Source organism: Lissotriton helveticus, chromosome 3_1 (assembly GCF_964261635.1).
Source record: "Lissotriton helveticus chromosome 3_1, aLisHel1.1, whole genome shotgun sequence".
Taxonomy (NCBI): Eukaryota; Metazoa; Chordata; class Amphibia; order Caudata; family Salamandridae; genus Lissotriton; species Lissotriton helveticus.
This window is the reverse complement of record NC_136061.1, coordinates 982,557,369-982,582,820: the sequence shown is the minus strand read 5'-3', so window position 1 is coordinate 982,582,820 and position 25,452 is coordinate 982,557,369. Positions and strand designations below refer to the sequence as shown.

At 44.9% G+C, this 25,452-nt stretch overlaps 1 protein-coding gene across 1 annotated transcript in view; it reads right to left on the bottom strand.

Moving 5' to 3' along the window:
- The window catches only part of MCM3AP (minichromosome maintenance complex component 3 associated protein), a 642,417-nt gene that overhangs the window by 545,148 nt on the left and 71,817 nt on the right, over window positions 1–25,452 (bottom strand). Inside the window, exon 4 of the mRNA XM_078681440.1 lies at window positions 18,015–18,093. Within this exon, the coding sequence (XP_078537566.1) occupies window positions 18,015–18,093 (79 nt within the window). The remainder of the gene's footprint in view (window positions 1–18,014; window positions 18,094–25,452) is intronic.

Here is a 25,452-nt window from a genome sequence, read left to right as displayed (position 1 = left end):
ATAAGGTATTGTCAGATTGGGTATTGTCAGATTGTGTACAGTCATGATCCCAGATTATTCAAGGCTTTGCGGTCACTAAACTCAGACAAACTGTACTCCAAGATTTCATAATGTTGCTCCAACACATCCTTCTGTTAGGAAGGTCAAAAGAGCTATCCATAGCTCACACATCGCATGTGAAGGTTGCCCTCCAAAGAGCAAATATGATTAAACTTATCAATGCAATCCAACCGTGCTGCAGCACCAAGACTCGGAAGCAACCTGTGAAAATAAAAATTGGAAACTAAGAGCAGTCCCTAGATTCCCATGGGGAAAGAAACGATCAGGATCCTACAGTTGATTCAAGAGCCCACTAGTGCCATCAGGTACAAATTAATACAATACAAATTAATAATCATGTTACACAGTTGCAATGCCAAATAATACAGGGAAAGAGTGTATAAAAAGATTATTGTTCAGCAATTTATTCATTAAAATACATTATCATACATAAAAATACCATTTAAACAGACATTAAAAGCTGTGCAAGACCACAGTCACGACTTAAAACATAAATCAAATTTGAAAGAAACTAAATGTCAATGCAGCGTTTCGGTATGTTGCAATAACACCTTCTTCAGGACAGTTCTCTCTTAAGAGACTTAAGGGACTGCTCTTAGTTTCCAATTAATTTCTCCTTGTCCCTTATTGGATTTATTAAGGAGACCTCCCTTTGTTTTTTGACTGTGAAAATAAAAAGACACAGGCCGAACGACTCAGCCCACCAAAGGTCAACAATGCACAGCCTGCAGCATCACTTTGCCAAAGTCTGCAGGTCATCAAAACGTAAACCCTCGAAGGAAACTGTTCAGGCAGTCACTGAGACTGAGTGGGCCAGACGACATGGACGATGACGTTCCTGAGTACCCTGTACACACACTTTCTTCACTGTAGGGCCGGCTTGGTCCACACGCCACCCATTCCCACAGTGCCAATACCAAGTATGACACCACACTGTCACAACGACGACCGACACAGGAGCTTCAACATGATCTCGTGTCCGCAGACTCCTGCCATGCTTTGCGAACTCGCCAACACTTGAAAAGGCCACTGTTGGAATTTTTGCATACAGCCAGTCTCAGTAACGGCCCATGCTGGGGAGTTCTGGTCATCAGTATCCCGCAGAGAAGCAAACGTAGATAACACCATCTACGTAGCATACGGAGGTCATGGCATACTAGTAAGTGGCCACACTGCAGACACACTGAATGTTAAATGTTGTATACTTGTAAAGCGCACAGCTGCCCCAGCAAAGGGGCGTCCCGGCGCTGTATACCGCTGGGGAACCCGTCCTGGCTTTCCCTGTGGGATGGCCCCTACTGGGAATCCCCAAGGTGGAGCCAGGCATCCCTGGCGTTGATGGGGCCGTTGAGGAGATTAGGCAAGCTAATGCCCAGAGTTGCCGAGTGGGACACCAGGATAGAGTAGGCACCGAGGCGAGAATTGTCGAGTCTGCTGACCCTGGTCCACGACCCTGCCGCGTCGGGAATTGAACCCTGGTCCCAGGCCGACTTCTGCTCCCAGGTCTGCCGCCTCTAACCAGTGAGCCACACCACTCTGAACTTGATCTCCTTTGAATTCTGCATGCAAATCAAGGAGCTGTCAAACATCTTAGTGGAGTTTGAAGAGGTGTTCCAAGGATAGTCTGTTTGAAGGCAAAGTCGTATGACTTCATATCAATCATCCCATACAGCCAGTAGCACTAGCGCATGGCATTCCACTTCAGGCCGAAGGTCGGGGGACAAGCTGGATAAGTTAGAAGGAGCTGGCATCATCGAGAAGGTAAATGGCCCTACCTCCTGGATATTCCCTATCCTGGTAGTGAAGAAACTAAAGCAACCTGGAGGAGTACTCATCTAAGTGGACATGCGGCCCCCAAATGTGGCGATCAAGCGGGAACACCATCTGACATCTACAGTTGATGACATCATGGGGGAGCTCAACGGAGCAAAATGGTTCTCAAGAGTTGATCTTTGCTCGGGGTACCATCTGCTACCTCTACACCCAGACACAAGGTATTTAACTACATTTTACACCCATGTAGGCCTTAGGAGATACAGATGATTCAATTTTGAAATATCGTGCGCCACTAAAGTATTTCAGAACACCTACCAGGAAATAATTGCCAGTTTGCCAGGCGTCAAGCATGTCAGCAATGACATTCGATCTTTGCCAAATCCATGAGGGATCACCACAAATGCCTGAGTGGTGCCCTCCAAAGAACCTGTGACTCAGGATTAACCCTCCACCGAGAGAAGTGCAAATTCCTAAAACAGATTAGCTTCTTTGGCTACACTTTCTCGGCGGAAGGGGTGGTTCTGGATCCAGAAAAGGTGTGTGATGTCCAAGAATCCCCAGTCCGAACAGCGTGTCTGAAGTGGCAAGATTTCTAGGTATGATGAACTAATGCGGGCGGATCATACTGGATCTCAAAGGACTCACCCAGTCCTTCTGTGAACTCACAAAGACCACAACTCGGTGGAACTGGGGTGCGTCACAGGAAGAAGCCATCAAACAAATGAAGAATGTCCTCTTAGCAGACACCTTTGATTCACTGAAGCCAACAACCACCACATTCGAGTGAGCCCAAAATGTCTAGGGGTTTTCCTCACCCAACAGCCACACCAAGGATCCTGGACCCCAGTGGCCAATGCCAGCAGGTCACTCACTGCGACGGAACAACGATACTCACAGGTTGAAAGGGATGCCATCGCCATACACTAAGCCTGCAGGCACTTTCATGTATACATTTACAGACATCCCTTCGTGGTTACCACTGACCACAAGCCCCTCATAGCCTTGTTCCAAGGCGCGGCATCCAAACTGCCACTTTGCATCGAAAAGTGGATGCTCCAATTACAAGAGTACGACTACTGGTGGAATATCGATCAGGTGCCAACAATGTGATTACCTATCCCGCTACCCCTGTGCCACCACCCAGAAACAGGAGGAAGACACCGAAGAAACTGAAGAATATGTTGACACGTAGTGGAGAGATCAAGGCAACTTCCTCTTTCCCTCAATGCCGTACGACTTGCCATAAAAGCTGACAAGTGCCTACAACTAGCCAGTGCATCGATCCAATCAGGGAGGTGGCATGTGCTGAAGGGACAAATAACCCCGGAAGCCAGAAAAGGTTTTAGAATCTCTGTTCGACGTGCGCCACAAACTAATGACTGACACCAGCAGGTGCTTGCTAAGAGAACCCTGCCAGGTAATACCCACCAGTCTAACAGAACAAGTAATTCGCCCACTATGGCCACCAAGGCATGGTGAAGACAAAAAACAGACTCTGGACAAAAATCTGGTTTCCATGTATGGATGGAATGGTGAAAGCTGCTGTGAGGTCCTCTCAGTGGTGCCAGTGTCTGTCCTCCGGGAAGCACTAGCCCCTATACTCACCATGCCTGGCCCCCAGAAGCTCTGGTAGTACACCAGACTGGATTCCGGTTAACTCCCAGACGGGCGATAACACTTATTTTAATAGACAACTTCACCAAGTCACCGGAAATAGAGCTAGGTTGGTCTCAAGAAGCCAATGAAGTTATACCGAAAGTGAAGATGATGATAGCCGCACGTGGTCTTATCAAAGAGCCTAAAACAGACAATGAACGCCACCATTCCAGAGCCAAGAATTTGTAGACTACCTCCAATCATAGGGCATACACCACCGCATTATAATCCCCCCCCTGCTCATCACAAGCAAATAGAGAGGTGGAGCATTTTATGCGCACCCTGAACAAGGTGATACGCATCACTCACACCAACCACCAACCGATGGGATGGGCATCTATGGGTTTCTTAGAGAATATCAACAGACTCCCGACTCCACCAATGGAAATGCTCCTGGGCATGCCAGCATGGGGCGAGTAGTCTCAGACACAATCCCTCGTTACCCAGGATGGACCCCAGAACCCATTGGCAACACCAGGGCTTTTCAAAGGAGGAGTGACACCAATATCCGGGCCAGTACCGCTCGAAGACCTTGGTCACCAGCATCAGGCCAGGTGACCTGGTGTTCGTAAAGAACCGGCACCCCGAAAGCAAATTTAGACTGCCATGAGTATGTCCTCACAGGGCTGTCATGAAAAAAGGCCTGCAGATCACTGCTCACTGACAAAATAAAGAAATCACCAATAACGTCAAGCGAGAAAGAAGAGACTTTAGTGAGGTGAGCACACTTCCCACACTTCCCCACCCTCTGCCAGAAAGCGATGTTCCTGTGACCCCTCACTCCCCGTTCCTGCCCAAGTGGAGTGCCCTGACAGTCCTGAAAGAGCCAGGACACCCTGTCACCTCAGACAGAGCCCCGGATGAAGGCCCCATGTCAGTGTCCTCTCACCAGGACTCAGCAGGAAGAGGGGACAGCCTAAGGTACTATTTGCTGAACAATCCTGCATCATCCAACCTGTTGAAGAATTTCCTGGTCTGAAATCCTGAGTTGGGCCATGAACCATGAGCCATCCCAGCAAAATGGGTATCACACCCTATTGACATGTTGTAACATTTGTGCAGTGATTGTTAACGGTTTTGCTTTCCTTAAGGTTAAGGAGGAATGTAGTGTTTGCCACCCGGCACATAGGCAGAGGTGTGATCAGAGTCACCCGCAAACGTGCGCATAATGGTTCAGCTACACGCAGTGAAACAAAAGCATCTGGACACGGGTGTCCCAGCAGCTGCACGCCAGTAAAAGACAGCAAGTCCCTCATCTCAGTGTGTTCATTTATGACACACCGCGTGCTGGCCTATTGTGCCGACCCAGCACGACAGCCACCACTAGGCCTCCCTGCAGACTGTCAGAGCATCAAGGAAGAGCCCAGGGTCTCTGAGGGCACCCAGCAGACATTTATGGGAGCCCCACAACCTTGCCGCACAGCTCACTGCCACTCGGGTCTGTCCTTTCAGCCCAAAAAACTGGGCCCATCTGAGGGCCAGGGTGTTAGGGACACACGGTGATCGGTTTCCACCGCACTCAGCTGGGCGGTCCTCCCAGGCATGGCTCTGCTCAGTCAAGAGTCTTCATCGCATTGTCTTTTCCCACCTGCAGAGGCCCACTGTCTTTACTAGAAGTCCCCTACCATATTCCGCCACTGTTGCAATGCCAATTGAGCGGATGCAGCAGGGAATAGTCAAATTACAAGAGCTCTTGGCTGAGAGCCAAACAGCAATGCATCGTCCACAGTGGCCTCCTTAGCCATTCCCTAATTCACTTGTGCTTTTTTAAGAAGATTAAAATGAACATCCCAGCTGGTTGAAGAGACCACCATAATTGTAACTTGCATCCGATGGCCTCAAACACTAACTTTTCTATGAAGAAGGATGTGGATGAGTTAGGTGGGAGTAGGTGTTCGGTCTGGATGCTGGCATCAGCATCAGACACAGTTTGGAGATTGTTATGTTTGTAATAGACCGGCAGTTGGGAGTGTTTATCTGCCCAGTCGGTTGTATTTCCTTGCACTTGTTATCACAGAAGAAATAAACAGTTGAAAACTTAACCAATGGTCCTGAGGTACTTCCCCATAGTAGGTTAAGGTTAAATAGTGCTGACACGCTAAATTCAGCAATCATTCACTTGATTTCACTGCCTTGTTAAAGACCATTGCACTCACATGAGAGATGTCAAGAGTCCAAGACCCTAGAAGGTGAATGATGCAAGACCCACATAAACTAACTAAATTTGGACAGTTTTGGGTTGCCAAAATTACAGTACACTGAACATTTTCAGGAACGCTAAGAATTAAATCTGGAGGCTTATATGCCCAAACGCTGCAGTGTCATCCATGACTGGAGCTGTGATTGCTCAGCAAAATGCATGCAAGCAAGATCTTGAACCTCAGGTTTACGTATTTTAAAAGGGATAAGGAGTGTGTTAGGGCAGCAGACTAGCTCTTAGTGTTAAGAAGGAAACACAAAGGAAAGACTCAGGACGAAAGGGCATGCAGGGGCACTCTTTGGAAACATGATATAGGGTCACTATAAAAAATTTATGAAATACACAGTTCACCTTCTTGCAGAGGAAAGAGAGAGCTGAAAAAAGAGTAAGCTGAACACTCCCACAAGATGTCAAATTGAGATGGAATGGGGTACTTAAACAGACTTTAACCTGCCAAGCTTTTACACAGGAGCCTTGGTGGCAGATAAAGAAGTAGTCATGCAGTAATCCTTAAAAGAAGCACTCAATAAAACTGACAGCACAAAGATTTAAATACACCTATCTATATGAATGTGAAGCATAGCTCAAGAAAACAAGAAATAATAAACACATCATACCTGTGAGAAGTTGACTTGGTATATGCTATCCACGAATTAAAGTGGGCACCTTGAACCAGTCCAAACACCCCTTATGGGGATTTAAGAGGTCAAAGATAACCTTAGAAAGCTGTCCAAGTGTTCGCTGTGAAGAGCAGCCTTCAGGCTTAGTCTTGAAGGAAGGCTAAGCAGCTTGTTTTACCAGAATGCGATCTTATAGTATTGGTTAAATGAAAGGAGAACCACATAGTAGTTATAAAAATATGTATTTATTAATATAACACTCTCTAGTATGACACAGTATTCCCTACATGAGGATACTCACAAAGCACACAAAAGTGTAGCACAGAAACTAAAGTAAATAGCACAGTGGGCTCCGGGAGAGACCAGACCATATACTAAAATAGTGGTACTAAAATAGTGGTACAAGAACCATGACTCGAGTCAAGACAGTGTCTAGAGTACGTAGAATTGCTGGAACCCCAAGGTGAGTAAGTAGTGTCCCCACACAGGACAGGTGCAGTGTGGGAACACAACTGTGTTCTCTGTACAATTCTATGTGGAAGTCACGGTTGAAGTTTTAAAGTTTAAGGCCGCTTCCCAATGGACTTCGAAGAAACCCTGTGGATACCGTAGTACCAGAGGTACCTATCCCAGGGAAGCTGTGTGTTTAGGTCTGAAGTGGTGTCAGAAACCGCCATTGATTTTTATGGAGGACTTCAAAGACGAACCACTGCTGGGAAGGTGAAAGGTGTCTGATGGAATCCAAAGGTGGATTCTTGTTGAAGGGTACCTGAAAACAGAGGGACAGAGTCTGGGTCACTCAGGAGTGACCTGGGGCTCGGTAGTCGAATGCCCACTGATGTCGGGTGCTTCACGTGCGTGGAGGGGATTCTTGACTCTGCAGCCACGGGGACCAGGTGACTTAGAGGACGACCAGGAGCCGGATACGAGATGTCCCACGAAGGATGTTGAGTGCTAAGGAGTCGGTGTCCGAGTGGAGCACCAACAAGCCTTGGCAACGGCAACCCACGCAGAAGGTCAAGAAAGGTTACGGTTCACCAGCAACGTCCAGGGAACTCACCAAAGTCATGGGAGTCGGGGCAAGCCTGTAGCAACCAGGGAAGCCCAAGAAAAGTAAAGAGTTGACCCTCAAATGGACTCACAGGTCGGAGGCACAGGAGTCACGAGAGGAGCTCGAGCACTTTCACAAATCAGAAGCCCACGGAGAACTTGGTGCGAGGAGGCTGGAGTTCTTTGTAGCAAATGGTGTCAGAGGTTGGGGCCACACGGAGCCCAATGCACTTGCTGGGAAAGACCAACAAGCATATGCAACTGCAAATGAACGCGGTGGACAGGATACGGATATTGCGCCCCCATGAGGGATTCTGACATCAAACTCAGTGAGAGGGCAGCTCAGAACTCGAGGGACGTAGGAACCCACCTCCTGTGTTGCTTGAGCCTTTGGAGTCCGTAGGAGCTCTGGAGCAGCAAACCGGTCAATCAAGATGTGGTGCATGTGGTTGCAGACGAGTGACTCCTTCACTCCAAGGGAGATGTCTTCGATTGTCCTTGATGCTCCACAGGTCCTGCATGGAGTCTGTATGGTGCACGGGCACAGACGATGCTTCAGACTGAGAGGGAGACGAAGTAGGGCCCAAACGAAGTCCAGAGTGTCCAGACGGTTGAAGTTCAGGGGTTTCTGGTTCAGAATCTTGTCCACGTCGAATCTAGGGTCCTACAGCCAGGTAAGCCCTTTTGTACCCACAGGAGATGATTGGACAGATTCAAGGAACCCTCCCAGGGAAGGGTCTGGACAGTGGGTAGGTTACTCCCATGTCCTTTATCCAATTTCGTGCCAGAGCAGGAGCCAATGGCTCCCAGGACTGGTTTGAACTGGACTTTGCACAGGGACACCAAATGTGCCCCTCATGCAGACTTTCGGTCGCTGGCAAGAGCACCCACCCATTCCTAATACACTAAATCCTGTCTGGGAGGTGGTTACACCTCTCTGTGACAGGATGCCTATTGTTCCACCATCCTCTGCTCAAGCTTGGCTCAGCAGGAGGGCAGAAATGTGTCAGCAGCAACCATTTGTACTGCCCGGGACTAGAAGGCTGGTACCGGGAACAGCAGGGACCCAATGAAGCTCGCTTCTGAGGGGTGGAATCATACCTCCAACACCGGTTATCGGTTGAGGGGTGGTGGGGGCTGGGAGGGTGAGGGGAATGATTCCACAATGTTTGACACTAAACACGATAGGGTTACTTTCAGCCATTTTAGAGTTGGTCATCACGTGCTTGTGTAATGCCACTCTATATGTCGTAAATGGCTGCTTCACTAACAACCCAGTATGAACTTCGTAGGCTGCAGAGGTGTCCAGCTCATGCAGTGGCACCCTCTCACTTAGAACCAAGCACCCTGCCTTCAGGATTGATAACACCTGCTTTAGGTGTAATAACACAACTTAAAAATGATACCTTGTTATTTTTTTAAACTAATCATTGTTCTGCCCCTTCACACGTAGTTTGGGATGCCTAGAAGGCATTTATAAGAGGGAGAGTTATTAGTTTGGGCTTCTAAGAAAAATAAGGAGACTAAAGCTATGATAGGGCAGCTGGAAGAAGATATCTCAGCCGCTATGGGGGAAACTTAGCTAACAAGGTGATGGGGAGCAGAGTGATCAGACTAAAGGTTGTAGCTAAAAGACAGGCCCTAGCAGATTTCCTAGATAGCATCATAAGAAAAATATGGGAGGCTAGTAAACTAGCTAATCATGAATATGGAGAAGGATGCAGGAAGCTCCTACTTGGAAGTATCGCATTAATCAGACCACAAATCTAATCAAGGAAATCGTTGACATCGAATCAGGGAAGGTCCGGACAGAGAACTCTAAAACAGAATCAGCCTCTGAGTCCTTTTTCCAAGATTTATATACAGAGGACCATATAGTGTCGGACACCCAGATAAAAGAGTAAACTGATAGCATAACAATAACATCATTGACGGTTGAGCAAGCCTTAGGGCCAAATCAAAGCATTACTTTAGAATAATTAGAGACCACCATGAAACATCTAAAAAGAGGTAGTGCAGCTGGGTTAGACGGTACTCCCAATGAGCTTTACATCTCGCTTGCTGAGGAATTTGCTCCGGTTCTGGTGAGGCTGTTAAACTGTATTTTTTCTGATGGTCGCTCAATTCCTAAATCATGGGATGAAGCCGCCATCAGCTTAATCTTAAAGCCCAGCACAGATCCTATAGATAGTGAGTCTTATAGGCCAATCTCTCTGCTGAACTGAGACTACAGGATCTACGCACAAATTCCAACTAGGAGATTAAATCAGGTAATGGGTTCCCTGATTCATCCTGATCAGAAGGGGTTTGTTAAGGGTCGTCAACTTCACCACTTAACTCATGAGATGATCGGCGCTATTGACATTGCCTCCTCAGAAAAGCTCAGAAAAGCTGCATCTTACCATCTTTGTGTTTGACACAGCTGAAGCCTTTGACAGGGTGCACTTCCCTTTCTTTACATCATATGATTCACATTAATAAGCTAGGGGAAAAATTTGCTAGGGACGTCACTAATCTCTATAAAACTCCCACAGCGAGGATAGTGGTTAATGGGAATTTAACCAGGTCAATCAAATTGAAGCGGGGAACTAGACAGGGCTGTCCACTTTCCCAGTTAGTCTTTGACTTGTATATCGAACCCTTGGCATGTAGTATTAGGGCCAGTCAGGTCTTCGCTCCGTTTGAATGGAATGGGTGGGTAAAAAAACTAGCCCTTCATGCTGACGATTTGATGAGCTTTACGAGGGAGACTCCCAGTTTAATTTTGCGTTTAGAGCAGTTGTTGATGGCGTTTTGGAAGGTTTCAGGTTACGTAATCAACACACAGAAAACCGAAATTATGTCCTGGAATTTGCAGACAAACTCAGCACTGGTTAAACAACAAATTAGATACTTGGATGTACAGATATCACATGACATCACTAGGTTAGCTCAGATAAATCTTGAATCGAAAATAAAAGAGACAGGAACACTATTAAGATCTTGGAATCGCCTTCCACTTTCTATCTTGGGCCGCTCCAATTTGGTTAAAATGTCTATCCTGCCTAAATTTACTTTTATTTTTGATGCGATCCCTTTATCCTTCAACTATTACTTCTCAAAATCTTTACAGAGTGAAATATCTAGCTTTTTCTGGGCTAATAAAGGGGTGAGGATCTCTTATTTATTTATTTATTTATAAAGTTTTATAAAGCACAAACTTAATCCCGAAGGATATCAGAGCTCTTTACAATTGAGGGAATGAGGTAACATAACAGTATGAGGGTCAAGTAGGAAATATGCATAAGCAATACAATAGTTGTGCACATAAAAGAACCAAAATAGACCTTGGCTAGGAGTATAATGTGCTAGGCATTGACACATAACGACAAAGGGGAGCCAATACAACAGTAAAGTACCAGAATTATACTAATTTTCTTTTAGTGTGAGCGATGCACTAAGAGCTGAAAATCGCTCCTCTTATGAAGGTAAGAACTTGTTCATGAGGAATCTTTTTGCTTCAAATTTGAAAGCAACCATGGAGGAGATTCTCCGGATTTCCGGTGGAAGAGAGTTCCAAATTTTTGGAGCCGAGCCCGAGAAGGCTCGTTGATTTGTTCTCTTTTTGCGGAAGATCTGGGGTTTCAGCAGGAATGAGTTAGCATTCCTCGACGGTCTGCCCCCTCTGGATAGAATTAGCTTTTGTGCCAGGTAGTTGGGGGTTTTGAAGAGGAGGGCATTGTGCGATAGGCATGCAATCTTTAGTTGAATTCTAGCTTCGTAGGGCAGCCAGTTTAAAGATTTTAGGACCGGGGAGATGTGGGCATTTCGCTTGGTGCCTGTAATCAGTCTGGCCGCAGCGTTCAATGATGCCTTTAGAGGAGCCAAAGTGTATTTGGGGAGGTCGCATAGCGTAGCACTGCCATAGTCAAGCCCCGGTAGAACAAGCGTTTGGACCACCTGCTTGAAATTGGCTTAAGGTAGGAAAGGTTTGAGATTCCAGAGTGTTCTCCGAAGGTGGTTAGCTCCCTTGCTTACGTTGCTGATATGGATCTTCATATTCAGATATTTGTCCAGTGTAATTCCTAGAGATTTAGCTGAGTCAATAATGTGGGGGGGTGGGGGGCAGTTGAAGTTGGTTCATACAGAGGTCAATATTAGGAGTGTGTTTCGGGGAGAGATGAGGAGGAATTCTGTTTTGGAGGTGTTTAGCAGGAGGTGGTTCTCAGTTAGCCAATTTTGGGTAGACAGTAGGGTGGAGTTGAGTGAAGTGATGTTGTCCGGGGAGGAGATTTTCAGGTAGAGTTGGGTGTCGTCTGCATACATATGGAAGCGCATGTCCATGGATTTTAGTACTTTAGCTAATGGTTCCAGAAACAAATTGAATAGAATGGGAGATAAGGAGGATCCTTGGGGAACCCCCATGGTGACGGGGGATGCTGGGAGAGAGAATGGTTCGCCTTAACTCTGTGATCTATGCTGGAGGAAGGACGAGAACCATTGCAGCACCTGCCCAGAGAGGCCCATCCTTTGCTCCAGAATAACTAGGAGGTTGTCGTGATTGACAGTGTCAAAAGCTGAGTAACGGTTGAGTAGGATAAGGAGGCAAGATTCATTTCTGTCAAGCATTATTAGGATGTCATACATGACGTGAGTGAGAGCTGATTCAGTGCAGTGCCCACTACGAAATCCCGATTGGTGTTGGATGGAAATATTCGATGTGCGTACATAATTGGGACTGGACGCATTTTTCCAAGAGTTTGGCTAGTGTGGGGATGATGGAGAGGAAGTTGTTAAGATCCATACTGTCTGCTGTAGGTTTTTTTTAAAATAGGTGTTACCTGGGCCTCTTTTAGGCAGTCTGGGATCGTACCCTGTGAGAGAGAAGCATTGACAATCTTTGTCCAGATGGGGAGATAGAATCTTGAATTGCTTTGAAGATAGTAGGTGGTAAAGGGTCACTGAAGTGATTAGATGGGTTGATACTCCGAAGAATCTTATTGATTTCATTTTCGTTTAGGATGGTAAAGGTATCCCAGGAAGCGTTATGCTTGATACCGCTGCTAAGTGTAGCAACCTTGTCTGGTGTGACCTGGGAGGGTGCCGGGCCTTTGGATGTTAATAGAGACCTCCTGATTTCTAGATGGATGTTAATAAGTCTGGTTTTCTCAGTAAAAAAGTCCGCCAAGTCAAAACAAGAGGGAGGACTGACCTCCGAGGCTGATCGGTTGGGGGCTATGACAGATTGTTGTTTAATCAGTTCGAACAGTTTCATGGGTCGATTGGCCGCTTGGTTAAATTGGGATCGGAAATATTCCGCCTTGGCCGTCTTGATTTGTTTGTTATAAGAGCTTCTAGCTGATCTGAGGTTTTTCAGATGGTCCGCTGAAGGAGTAGATCTTCATGAGCGCTCTAAGGCCCTTAGATTGCGATGTTCCGAATTTAGGTTGCTATTGAACCAAGGATTAGATATTTTTGAGGGTGCATTTTTTTGTTGGTGTGGGGCAATATCGTCCATGATGCTAGAAATAGAAGAATTATAGAAGTCTGTAAGTGCATGTACTTCAACTAAGTCTCTTTGCGGAGAGAGGGCACGCCTACAGCGGGTTGCTCGGTCGACTGTGCTGATGTCTCCGAGGTCTTGTTTCCAGATCTTTGGTTGAGTAGTTTGAGAATTACTCTGAGAAACCTCCAAGTTAATATGGAAGGAAATGACGTGATGGTCTGACCAATCGCAGGGTATGATGGAGTCCAATGTGATAGAATGTACTTCGGAGATGATGAGGTCAAGAGTTTCCCTTTTACTGTGGGTAGGCTGGTCACAATGTTGAACCAAATCGTGATCCTTCAAGAAGAAATTGAGGCATGCCACAGCTTGGTCATTAGGGTTTGACCAATGAAGGTTAAAGTCTCCCAGGTAGCTGCACTGAAAACACATTGTCAGCTATGATTTCCATTAATTGCTCAAAGAATGGTAGGTTGTCGCCCGGCGGGTATTAGAATATATGAAGTTTACAAACCATCTGCTTGTTACTGGAACTGTTGAGGCAAAGGTATTCGCAGGTTAATGGGGAAGAGGACTCTGAGTGGGAGATCGCAAGTGTATTTTGATGTATACAGGCTAGGCCACCTCCCAATTTCGTAACTCTGTCCAGACGAATTATGTCATGGGAGGGAGGCACCAAGAGGTCTAGAATCGGAGTAGACGAGGGGGTGAGCCAGGTTTCTGTGAGGATAATAATGTCTATATCTTTATGTTGTAAATGGTCGAAGATCTCAGAGGCATGTTTGTTGGCAGACCTGCAGTTGAGTAGTATGCATTTGAGTGTAGCCGGAGTATGGGGGGGGGGGAAGGAGGCTGATTGATGTTCACTCTCCTGAGGTTGTCATTATTTACGACTTTGCGGTTGTGGTGGGATTCTCTGTTTGGGTTAGAGTGAATTGTTTGATTTATTCCCTTTGTACTCGAGTTGCTGTCAGTGTTTGAAGAAAATGGTTTGAGTAGGCTATCAGTCTCATTAGGGGCAGGCCCTGTTAACGAGCATCTGAGGAGAGAAGCTGTGTTATGAAGAGGGATGATAGAAGGGGAGGAGGGATGGTCATGGGGAGCTTTATCTGTGACACTGGCGGAGGTACTAGGCCAGTTTGGATGAGAGAGGAGGGGACTTAACGCAGGGAAATATTCAAGTGAGAGGGCTTTAAAAACGTAGAATTCGTTGGCGAGCAGGTGCAGTTGGAGGGAGATAAAGTCCAATGGTGCCAGCATGTCTGGGTGGTGGGAGAGGGGCGGGAATTGAGTGTGGAGATCCGGAGAGGGGGGAGGGAGTCTAGGTGTGTTAGATAGATCAGCAGCGGCGAAGGGGTAATCCAGTGAAGAGGGTTGGTCATTGGGTGTGAGCTGAGTTCCAGAAAGCCTTGACCGGTATGTAGATTGGGTGTGAAGATCTGGAGAGGGTGTCTGTGTGATAGAGAGGTCAGAGACGTTAGTAGGAGAGTCCCGCCTAGTAGGTTGTTCATTGATTCTGAGCAGTGTTCTTGAAAGTAATGGCCCACGTATAGGTAGTGGTGATAGAGTTAATGGCCACGTATTATGTGGTTCAGGCAAAACAGCAATCGGCCAGGGAAAGGGAGGGGAATTGGGTAAAGGGGGAGATAAATCTGAGGAGGAAATGAGGGCATCGCTTTGTAAGGTGCTTGAGGTGGTTAGAGCTAGATCATGTTGTACAGAAGATGAGTTGTTTACCATAGAACCTTTGATCTTCAGAAAGAGCTTGTCAAATTGCTCTAGGTTTCGATTGGAAGCTTGAATGAGAACGATCCCATTGTTGTAGATAGTAATGGTGAGATCTATTTTGTAAATAGGAGAGGAAGTAGTGGAAAGACTAAAACCATGGGGAGTTTTTTTATTTGTTTGCACTGAAAGAAGGATAGGAGAGATTTCCTCCATTGGGCCCTTTTGTTCGTGAAGAAGATTAGGTCCGACATGATGTCGCCATTAGAAATGCTGAAATAAGTATCTGAAATAAGTGTCTCCGGGTTTCTTTTGATTAAGTTATGTTTGAATTTTGTTGATGCATTTTTAGAGAGGTTTAGGGGATAGGTGATCTTATAGGCACTGTGGCCCACTTGAGAGAGTGATCCTTCGGTCGGGCTGGTTGTGTTGGCCTCGTAAGCATACACCAATCGAGGAGCCAGTCGCGTCAGGTAGATATGAAGGAAACTGTTCACCCCACTTTTTCAGGTGGAGGAAAACTAGAATGATTCCAAGACAAGTACGAGAAGAAAAAAAAACAATCTAAGATGGCTGCCAATCGGTCAAACCTAAATCCAATTGTAATGATAGTCCTTCCTCTTGGAGGAAATTGTGTAACACTAAGCTAGATAGGGGTATAGCAAGTCCTGATTGTCTCTACTATTGTTTAGCTTTCCAATTAAAAAAATAAGAACTCTCCGGTTTGATTCCTTTTGTTTTCCCCTTTCCTTCAGGCTATGTCCAGAAATAGTCCCCTGGCTGGAGATGGGTTTCTTTTTAAGCTCGGCCACCCCAAATTTTTCAAAAAAATCAAACTGAAGATACTGAGATCAGCCTGTGAGATTTGGTACCAGGTCAGGAAAACTCTTAAGATCCCATACTGCAGTGCTGGCGCCCCTATTTGGAACTCTCCTGGTATGCCTTTGTGTATTAAGGATAGTTTGTCAACCCCATTATTGGAAGAAGGCATTAAGAAATGAGGCCAATTGCTGAAAAACAATAAATCATTACCTTACTTCAACAACACCTCAAATCAGAGGTTATCCAGATTCAAATTCTACCAGCTGTCTAGTTGGGCCGCAAAGATCAGAATGGAAGGGGATGGGGATGATGAGCATGAATATGAAAACATCCTCTTGGGTCCTCAATACCAATGTAAAGAAGTCTCCAAATGATACTGGTTGCTAGTAAACACTGATGGAGGAGCCCTGGAAAAGAGACCTGCCTTCGATCGACATAGCATCTCTATGGCAAGTCTTGATGCACACTTTATGCAGTGTTGTTAAAGCTGCTCCCCTTAGAAGATCTCATTTGTTTACACTCCACAGGGTATACTGGACCCCCAAGAGATTGGCAAAGCTGGGAGGTGAAGGTGTGAAGCCCTGTTTGAAGTGTGGACTGGAAAATGTGGACGATCTCCATATGTTTCGGCAGTGTTCTCGGATTCAGGGCTTCTGGAACAATGTTGGTAAGACCTTGTCAGAGGTTTTGAGCCAAGAAATTGAGGTAAGCCCGGGTTTTGGTTATTTTTTTAGTTTTCTTAGAGGAAAATACAACTAGTAAGCTCTCTAAACTCCAATCTTCATTGCTATTTATTTGAATCCTTTTGGCAAGGAGAGAAATTTGCTTAAAATGGGGTTCTCCTCAGCCTCCAGTATTTTTTGATTGGGTTGCCTCAGTTAAAAGAACTAGATTTTGGGTGGCCTGGGATGATTGGCTTAAGTTTGACAACTTATCATCTCAATAAAGTCCAATGATTATTAAATAAGCGAGATTATGGGAAGAAGGTCGAATTTGGGAGAAGTGGATTTAAACTCAATCCTCCTCTAACCAATAGTCTTGCGGTTGGCTATTCTGGGAACCCTGGAGGTGGCAAGGATACAGGCGAGATCGTGGCCTCCCTCTGAGGGAACTAGCCTATATCCATTTAAGGACAATCTGCTTATTATGAATGAGGGCCGTGGCTGTGACTATTGTGTGTGCATTCACCACTCCTGAACACTCCCCGACTCCAGCGTCAGATTTTGGAAGCACACAACCCACGTATACCATAAGCATTCTTCATACATGTCCTCCATATAATGAAGGTCAAGGAACCCAATAACCGAAACAAAAAAAACTTGATGTGATGACACAATAGGCAATCACCCCAGAAATACAAAGGGCAACCGACGTGTCCGCATAACTAATCACACTGCCAGTCACCACATAGTCTGGGTAGTTAAAGGAGTATGCGCCATCTACACTTTGGGTATCGCTCCACCCCAACCCCCCCACAATACCTGATATCGGCCAGGGTGTCATAGATATATATCAAAGACTATACCATGTGAAAAACATACATAGCTGATCAGGAAAGTACTCGCGAGCACAGAAAAGCTTTACCTTCGTTCCAAAATTATTTCGTGGTTTGTGAACTACTCATAGCATAAATCAAATTTGTATGTACAATGTTTAATTAAAGAAGAGAAACTCTGTTAATGGAGGAGAAAGGCAGTTTAAAAATTAAGCAAATTAAAGACAGAGACGGAAAGAGGGCCAAAGGAGATACGCTGAAGAATGCAGAAAGGAAGCAGCAGCAAATCAACAACCCTGTACATTTGCTGGAAGGACAGAGATGTGGTGCTTAATGAGTAGAGAAGACCATAAGTTGGACTGCTATGCAAAGATAAAGGAAGTGGCAACAAAAGCGAGAGGCAGTGGAGGTGTGAAAATGAATGGAAAAACATATCGGTGGGTTTCACCATAACAGAGAGAATGCCAACCAAAAATAAGGTTGTTCTTGTTGGGAGAATTAATACTTCAAATTAAGGTAAGTAAACGAATGGGGGAATACAAGGACTTCAGCAAGGCCTCCAGTAGTGTTACACACAGAATACTTCTTGATAAGTTAGCTAAAATAAATATGGTCTCCATTATGGTGAACAGGATCCCGAACAATTCATGTGATCGAGTTAAATAGAGCTACTATGGTTTACTACGGAGTGGAAACCAATTAACAGTGACAAGAATCGGTAATGCAACCAACCCATCTTTTAAAGTACCTCTAATAACAAGATTGCACAGGGAGGGTTTGGCTCCTTACAGTTGATACATGGATTTCCAACAGAATTTAAATCAAAAGGGTAAGCACAAAAGACATGACGAGACATTTTAGAAACCGAGAAGCATCTTCAGAGAGCAAGGCTTGCCCTTTGAATGCTGCCACTTGTTAGAGGAGTAGTTGCATTGTGTTCAGAGATGTGCTTGTACTATGACCTCTAAACAGGGCTTGTACTGTACTAAAACAAGGCAACATTTATACCATGCCCTGCTGAAAGGAGCGATTATATGGCATCCCTTTCACCAGTGCCTGTACGGCGACTATCATGCACTCTTCAGAGCAATATTTCTGTAAGGCATTTGCAGTATGAACACTTACTTGATTTCTTTTTGACAAAAAATATATGCATGTCTGGGAACCATCCCTGCTCCTGTTGCTTAGCTTGCTCAGCAGCATCCTGGAAAATAAATCTGTAGTTAGTACATGCCCATTGCAGACACAGAGGGCAACATAGGCCAATTGCATGCACAGCTCTACATGCCACACCCAATGTTCATATGCTGCCGACCTTCTTAATTGATGCACTGTGTGAAATGCACAGTAATTGAAATACTTTTCCGAACTTCTAACTCTATACCGATTCCTCGGGTCTAGTTCGCGCTATATAAAACTAAACAACAAAAAAAACAAATTATATAACGGAGGCAATTAAGAAGCTTTGAGTCAGAAAGCCTGCTTGGGAAATCTTAGGCCATAATCCGTAATATAACTTTGACACAATATGAAGGGGTTTGCAGTACAGATTAATCAGAAAAAATAACATGTCCCACAAAAAGAGATTGTTTGAAGAGTAAACGAGTGATACCAGATGATTGGGGGTAATGCGTGTATTCCCTAGTACAAGACAAAGAAAAAACCTGCATAGCGGAAAGAGAGGTGGTTGACTAGCACTGCAACCCAAAGGGTCTGCTCCCCAAGGACTCAGACCTGCTCTGTGTCCTTCTCACATGTGTGGTTCCATATGAATCAAGGTTTGATTCTCCAAATTAGTCAGGCATTGGTTTTCCGAACTTTCCCAAATACTAAATATAATACAGACTTCCACCTCAACCCATGATCTGGCCATCCAAATTGTCCCCAGCAGAAGGGCTCCCATATTACAACAAATAGCCTCGCCTCCACCACATCCCTACAGAAAAGCCTCAACAGCAGGAAATTCAGGAACAACATGGCAATCCTTGTAATAATTGTTGTCTGCTAGCCGCTTCCCCTGGATCACTAAGAATTAGCTACTTGCACATGCTCACTGAATTCCCCTTTAAAGTATTAAGCTTCATGGAGCAGCAGGTTTGACCAGTCATTGATTAATTTTGAAAGGTGTTGTAGGTTTAGAAGCTTAGATGAAAGGAACAAATAAAGAAGACTCAATATCAGCACTGGCCGGTGAGAATTCTATCTTTATAAAAAAAGATTAAGACTTTTATTCACCATACAGTCAATACCATAGGTAAATTAAATAAATAGCGTAGCAGTTAAATACTGTATCAAGCCGAACATGTTGAGTTACATAGATATCAAGTCCTGACAGCAAGGGGCTCAGGCAAAGTGAGTAACAGGGACTGCATTATAGAACGAGCCTGGACCTGTGCCTGGTCGGAGACCAGTCATTAGGCTCTTAACCACCTTGCTGGCCAAACGGGCTTCACATCCTCAACCACCGATACAAGTTTATTGCTAAAAGGGAAAAGCTGAATGATACTGAATGATACTAGTTATAAGGCCTGACTGCACTCTTCACACATGCCAGGCTTTTGATCCAATAGGTGTGGCGCCGCGGCCAGGGCGACTGACGCTGGAATCTGGGGACCACGGTTCGATCCCCGGCTCCGGCGGCAGGTTAGCCCAGCACCATGTGACTCTGGGCAATAGCTCGCTTAATCTTCCTGACGGCCCCCAGCGCCTAGAGACCCTAACGGGTGATTGTGCGCTTTACAAATGTGGACTTTACTTTACTTTACTTTAATCTCCTGAGTTTATAAATCATACACTACAAACGTTGACACCCAGTCTGTTTCTACTATGCTGCCTTCAGAAAAGTTTTTTTAAAAACCTGCTTCACAACTAATCTGGACCATTGAAGGCACAGTCCTGGGAAGTGAAGCACATTTACCCTTTTTCAGACAAATCAGAATGATAACAATTTGATCTCCACTACAGTGCAGCTCTACATTCAGCCTACTTAGATGCAGCATAATTGGCACCCATCTTGGAAGGACAAAAGCATCTCCATTCTCAATATTCTGGCTGTTCCACTATAAACTATGAAGCATACAACCACTAAAAAACAGCCATCCTCTTCACCAGTTTAAAAAGCTCCAGGACCAGACGGGGTGCCCGCTGATGTCTTCCTCCACGATAAAACCTGCTGGGGGAAGTATATCTTGAATTTGGCGAATGCGGTAGCTCTAGGGGCAAAAATCGTGGCTGGGGGCAGTAATAATATCCGTATTCAACAAGGGAGATAAAACTATACCGGGGAATTATAGGCCCATCAGCCTAATAGATACGGTCCAGAAGGTTGTAGGAAAAATGACCCTGACAAAGATCATGAACTGGGTAGAAGAATCCAATGTACTATCACCCTATCAAGCCGGATTTCGCAAATTGACCAGCACAGTAGACCAGATTTTTAGGTTTACTTTGCTACACTGGAAAATAGTGCAGTTGGGGAATGGAAGTCTGTACGCAGCTTTTATCGACCTGCGTGCAGCTTTCGATTTAGTCCCCCGCTCCTTGCTATGGAAAGTCCTAAGTGAGATGGGTATGCCACCTGAGATTTTATCCCTGGTCATGAGATTACACGAGGCCAACCATGCAAAGATTCAGTGGGGTAGGCATGGCCAGGTAACTGATGAGTTCCCAGTGGAAAGAGGGGTACGCCAAGGCTGTGCCATGGCGCCAACACTTTTTTCCCAATATATCAATGGTGTAGTGGAGCGCATGTTGTCTGCGTCTATTGATGCTCCAGTTTTGGATGGATTGAAAACCCCAATATTACTTTTTGCAGACGACACATTGATAGTATCCAAAACCCCTAGTGGCCTTCAGCGTACTCTGAACATTTGAGGACTTTTGCAGGGATCGTGGCCTCGAAGTAAATGTGGCAAAAACAAAGCTCATGACTTTTAAAGCTCATCCCAGTTTCAGAGGGAACTTTTTCTTGGATGGCCAGAAGTTGGAAATAGTATCTGACTTCGTCTACCTGGGAGTCCATATTGATAAGGGTGCTAAGTGGAAGAAACATATGGAAATGGCGGCTCTCAAATTCCGCCAAAACAGAGGTGTCATAAGTGCTGAGCATAAAAAATCATTGACTAGACCTATTAAGCCAGCACTTAAAGTATATGAAGCCAAAGCAGTTGGCTCTGCGCTATACGGCGCTGAGCTTTGGGGCTATGACAACCTGGTACCACTAACACTCACTGAAAATAAGTTTCTCCGAAACCTTATTGCACTCCCTAAAAGTACACCCTTGAAGCCGCTACGTTGCGAGTTGGGCAGGAAAGCCATATCTGACATGGCCAGATTGCGACCCATTCTATACTGGCGTCGCATCTGGGTCACTCCTGAACTCGCTCACTACGCTAGGGGCTTCCTGGATGTAATCATCCGGGACAAATTTCATAAGATAGACTGGTTAAGGGATCTGCGCAGATCCTTGGGGTCTTTGGGTTTGAATGAGCTTTGGGAGAAACCAGAGGAGGTCCAGTTTCCGGCTAAGGAAATTATAAAAGCAAAGTATTGGGAAACAGTAAATTATAGGCATTGGAATGATGCTGACCCTTCTACGCTGGAGGGTCAGTACTTCGAATGGAAATCTTGCCCTTCCCTTGAGCTTTACTGGGATATTATAACCAAGCCCCAGGAAAGGAAGTTATACTTCCACCTCAGGGTGGGGTCCATTCCTATTATATCGCTAACTGGGAGATGGGCTGAGGGCAACTCTCACTTTTTTCCATCTTGTAAAGGCTGCATAGAGACCATTGCCCATCTACTGTTTGTATGTGCGGCCTACTGTTTACCCCGACGTGTCTGGTTGAAGGCCATGTGTAAACAGCTTGGTACAAGGGATAGTGTTGCGGCCCTTAGAATGATATGTACTAGTTCTTCCCCCACTATTGCTGTGGCTGTTGCGAAATACCTAGGCTGGGCATGGGCAATCAGGAGAACTTTTCTGGCACAATATTAGGATGTATAGAGAAATGAAGTCCTTCCCCTGCCCTTTCAATTATCTATTGAGAATTTGATTATACATTGGTGTTGTATCTTTGTATGAATTTTGTGGTTCGAAATAGAATTTTTAAATGGAAGTCTTGTAGCTCTATCTTTTAAATTTCTTTGTGATTGTAAATATCTTTTTATCACCATTGTCATGAATGTAAGGTTTTAAAGGTGTTTTGCTTTTATGAGTTTTTTTATCTCGAATAAAGCATACTTGACTGACTGACAGAACTTCCAGAATAAAATGTCATCCATTAAGTGAACAGTGCGGATACATTTCCTGGATCATTCAGAATATAGCCCACAAAAACACTTTTTAGAACCCCTTGCACTAGGGACTTTGTCATTGTGCCAACTCAAGACAGAAAGCTAGTTGAACTACAATCACCCCGCAACCTCCTGAGCAGCATTTGAGTTAGATGTGTTTCAGGTAACGATCAATGCTATCAAATATCACAGGGATGATTAGTGGAATCCAAGCCCTCTTGCAGAACAGAAAGGCACACTCAAGAAAAAAATATATATATTTAAAAAAACACAATTTAAAATCAGAATCCTATCCTAGTGCACACAACGGGGGTACTAACTATGATAAAAACAAACATAATAGTAGATGTAACATTAAGAATACAAAAAATATTGGAACATATTGGCTATGTAATTTTATATAAATCTCACCCTCCAATCATTAGAGCACTAAGCTAAACTAAGCACCAAAAGAAAAGCCTAATTCGAGTTTTAAAGACGGTTCACACCAGCATATCTTCTTTGAACAAGGATACTAATGTTCAATATAATAGCTGGCTGATAAGCCCTGAAAGCGAAGGATAAATGTGTCTCCCATTAGCACTAGCAAAGGTTATGTTCTTAACTTTTATAACTTAGAGTCACTGCTGAAACTTTCAGAATAAACTGAAAAGTAAGTCCTTAGTGCCCTTACACTTATTTTCATTCTGTGAAACTGGGCTCTTTTTTGAATAATAATAAACAAGATAGGTTATAATCAACTTCAGTGAAACCTTGTAAATAACTTAAAAGCAAGTATTTAGAACAAAGGGTTCAATTAAAGTTAAGTACTGTGAATATATTCCAGCAGACTTGGTTATCACGTTGCAAAGAAAAATGAAATGATTAAACGTGCTTTCTATGTTTGTCATATATATAAATAATCAACATAAACATTGGGATAGCAAAAACGGAAAACAAGTGATAATTATTACGGTGCTGCAGCATGCAGTAACTGACAAAATACCAGGGGCCGTATTATATAATGCAGCGCCTTTCAAAATGTACGCCCTGCGCAAACAAGGAGAATGCCCTGTAAGAGTGAATGTGTTTCACTGGACAGGTGGCAACCCTTCTGCACTTTAAAGGCTGTGCGTTAAAGCACCCGTCTGCAAGGGGATGTGGGGGTCCATAGGACACCTTTCGCCCCCTCTTGAGGGCTTCTATCAGTGGGTGTAACAGTGCAACACGTTTTTGTGGCACACCGTCGGTACACCTCGTGATGGCTCCTTTGCCTTTGCGCACTCGTCTACAAAATGGCACAGGCGCCGAGGCAAAGAGATTCCCTCATTTGCATGAGGCCATCCCCCAAGCAAATGGGGAATGCACTCCGATTATATCGCTGGCACTATATGTGCGCCAGCGCTATCTGTATTACAGAAGGGGACCTCACAAGAATCTGCGGCACCTTCTGTAATATCAAAGTGTCCCGGTGTTATATAGCTCCTAAATATCCTTATATCGTGTTAAGTTAGCATAGGTACATTTGAGATTTAAACGCCATTTTTCCTTTCTTGCAACTTCTGCACACGACCCTTAATTGTTGACTTAGCTTTCAGCCTAGTAGTTTGCCGTGGTGAATGTGAGAATAATATGTTATTGCTCTGATATCTGCTTTGTTTAATAAAACATGTCTGCACGGAGAGTGCTGAAGTTTCAGGAGCAACACGATATGGAATTGTTATGAGGTCTGATCTCCACGCCTTCATAGTCATAACACAAGTGCAGCCTTTGCCAACTTGGGCTTGAGGCGGGATTGATATTGCTTTGCAGGAGGGTAGTTAACACACTTGATGCGGTGCACATGCAGAGAGAGCTGGTGTATGCTGATGTGATTCCTTCATGCTAGGACACTAAGGTATGGGCCCGCCCTAAAACAACCCAAAGAGACCTTCTTAGATAATAATATAATATATGTGTTAGGGAGGGTGAGATATAAGTGTTGTTAACTCTTATTCATTACAGCATGTTAACATGCTGTCACCATTCGCTTTTTATGTCTTAGTAACTATGCTGATAATTTTGCTACTGATAATAAGTATACTTGTATTATCAAAGATACTGCGCCTGAGAAGACGGCATTAGTAAATAAACATTTCAAATGCACATGTGTCTTCTTTACTCCATGTTCTGGTTTGTAATGATAATATAACGAAAGAGTGTTCATGAGTCCCACGTACCCTGAGGTACTGTAAGTTCATGTTCTGGTTTGTCTAAACATTGGGAGTTTGATATGTCCAATGAGACACTGTAGCTAGCTCGGTAAGGGGTGAGTTGGTTGCTAAGGTAAGTTTTGGGACACCCTAATTTGCCGAGGTTCCACTCCTCTGTGCACAGTTCTGTGTGAGTACAGAAACCCTGCAACATGGCGCCCAACGGTTTCGGTGGTCTTATATCATGACACTCGAGTAGTTTATCGTTCATGCCTTAACCCCTTCACGTCCGTTTCCGGAAAACGGGGTGTTGGTGAAACCTACCTATTTCTTGGAATAGGTCTTTATTCAAGCTTGATTCTTACCTAAACGGTTTCTTTGGATTACTTCCCAGTTGTGCTACAAAGTATTCTTTGTTTTTTCTTGTTTCCAGTTCTGTAATGGCGGCAGCGGTGGCTATTGCGCAGCATAGTCGCGTAGCGGTACGTAACCATCTTCAGACGTACCAGGTCCCAGTAGATGGGATGGCTGTGATTTTCGTGGTATGTGCAGATCCGGCGTTTCCTTACGAGTTGTTTTACTCTTGGGTTACGTTTCCGGCTGTGGACGCTAATTCTGGTTTGTTCCACTCCTACACCGCCTCAGATGTCCCAGCTGAATATACGCCGTACAGGGCATTGGAAATACCTATTGATCATTGGCAGCATCGAGTTTGGTTTGATGGCGCCCTCCCCCACTCTTTGTCCCCTGCGAGGTTAGGTCCACTCTCAATTCCAGGTACAAATTGGCCTGCGTTGGGTGGCTTTACCCCGCACCCGAATCACGGGGCTTGTACCCTGGCAGAAATTTGCAGGCTACATGTAGTTTCCATTTCCGTGATTCGTGCTTTAGTGCAATACATCGGTCGACATCTTCCTGGTGGTCCCCAGGGGGGTGCGGCCGCTCCCATGGAACGAGGCGGAATGCGTCTCAATCCAGTGATGGTAAATTCGGTTTTTGGTGCGCGTCCTGTTGACAACGATGACTTCCCATTCTGGCTAGCAGAGAAGTTTGATCAGCTGGAGGCGGTTTTTCCGAATTCTACTCCTGCTGATAAA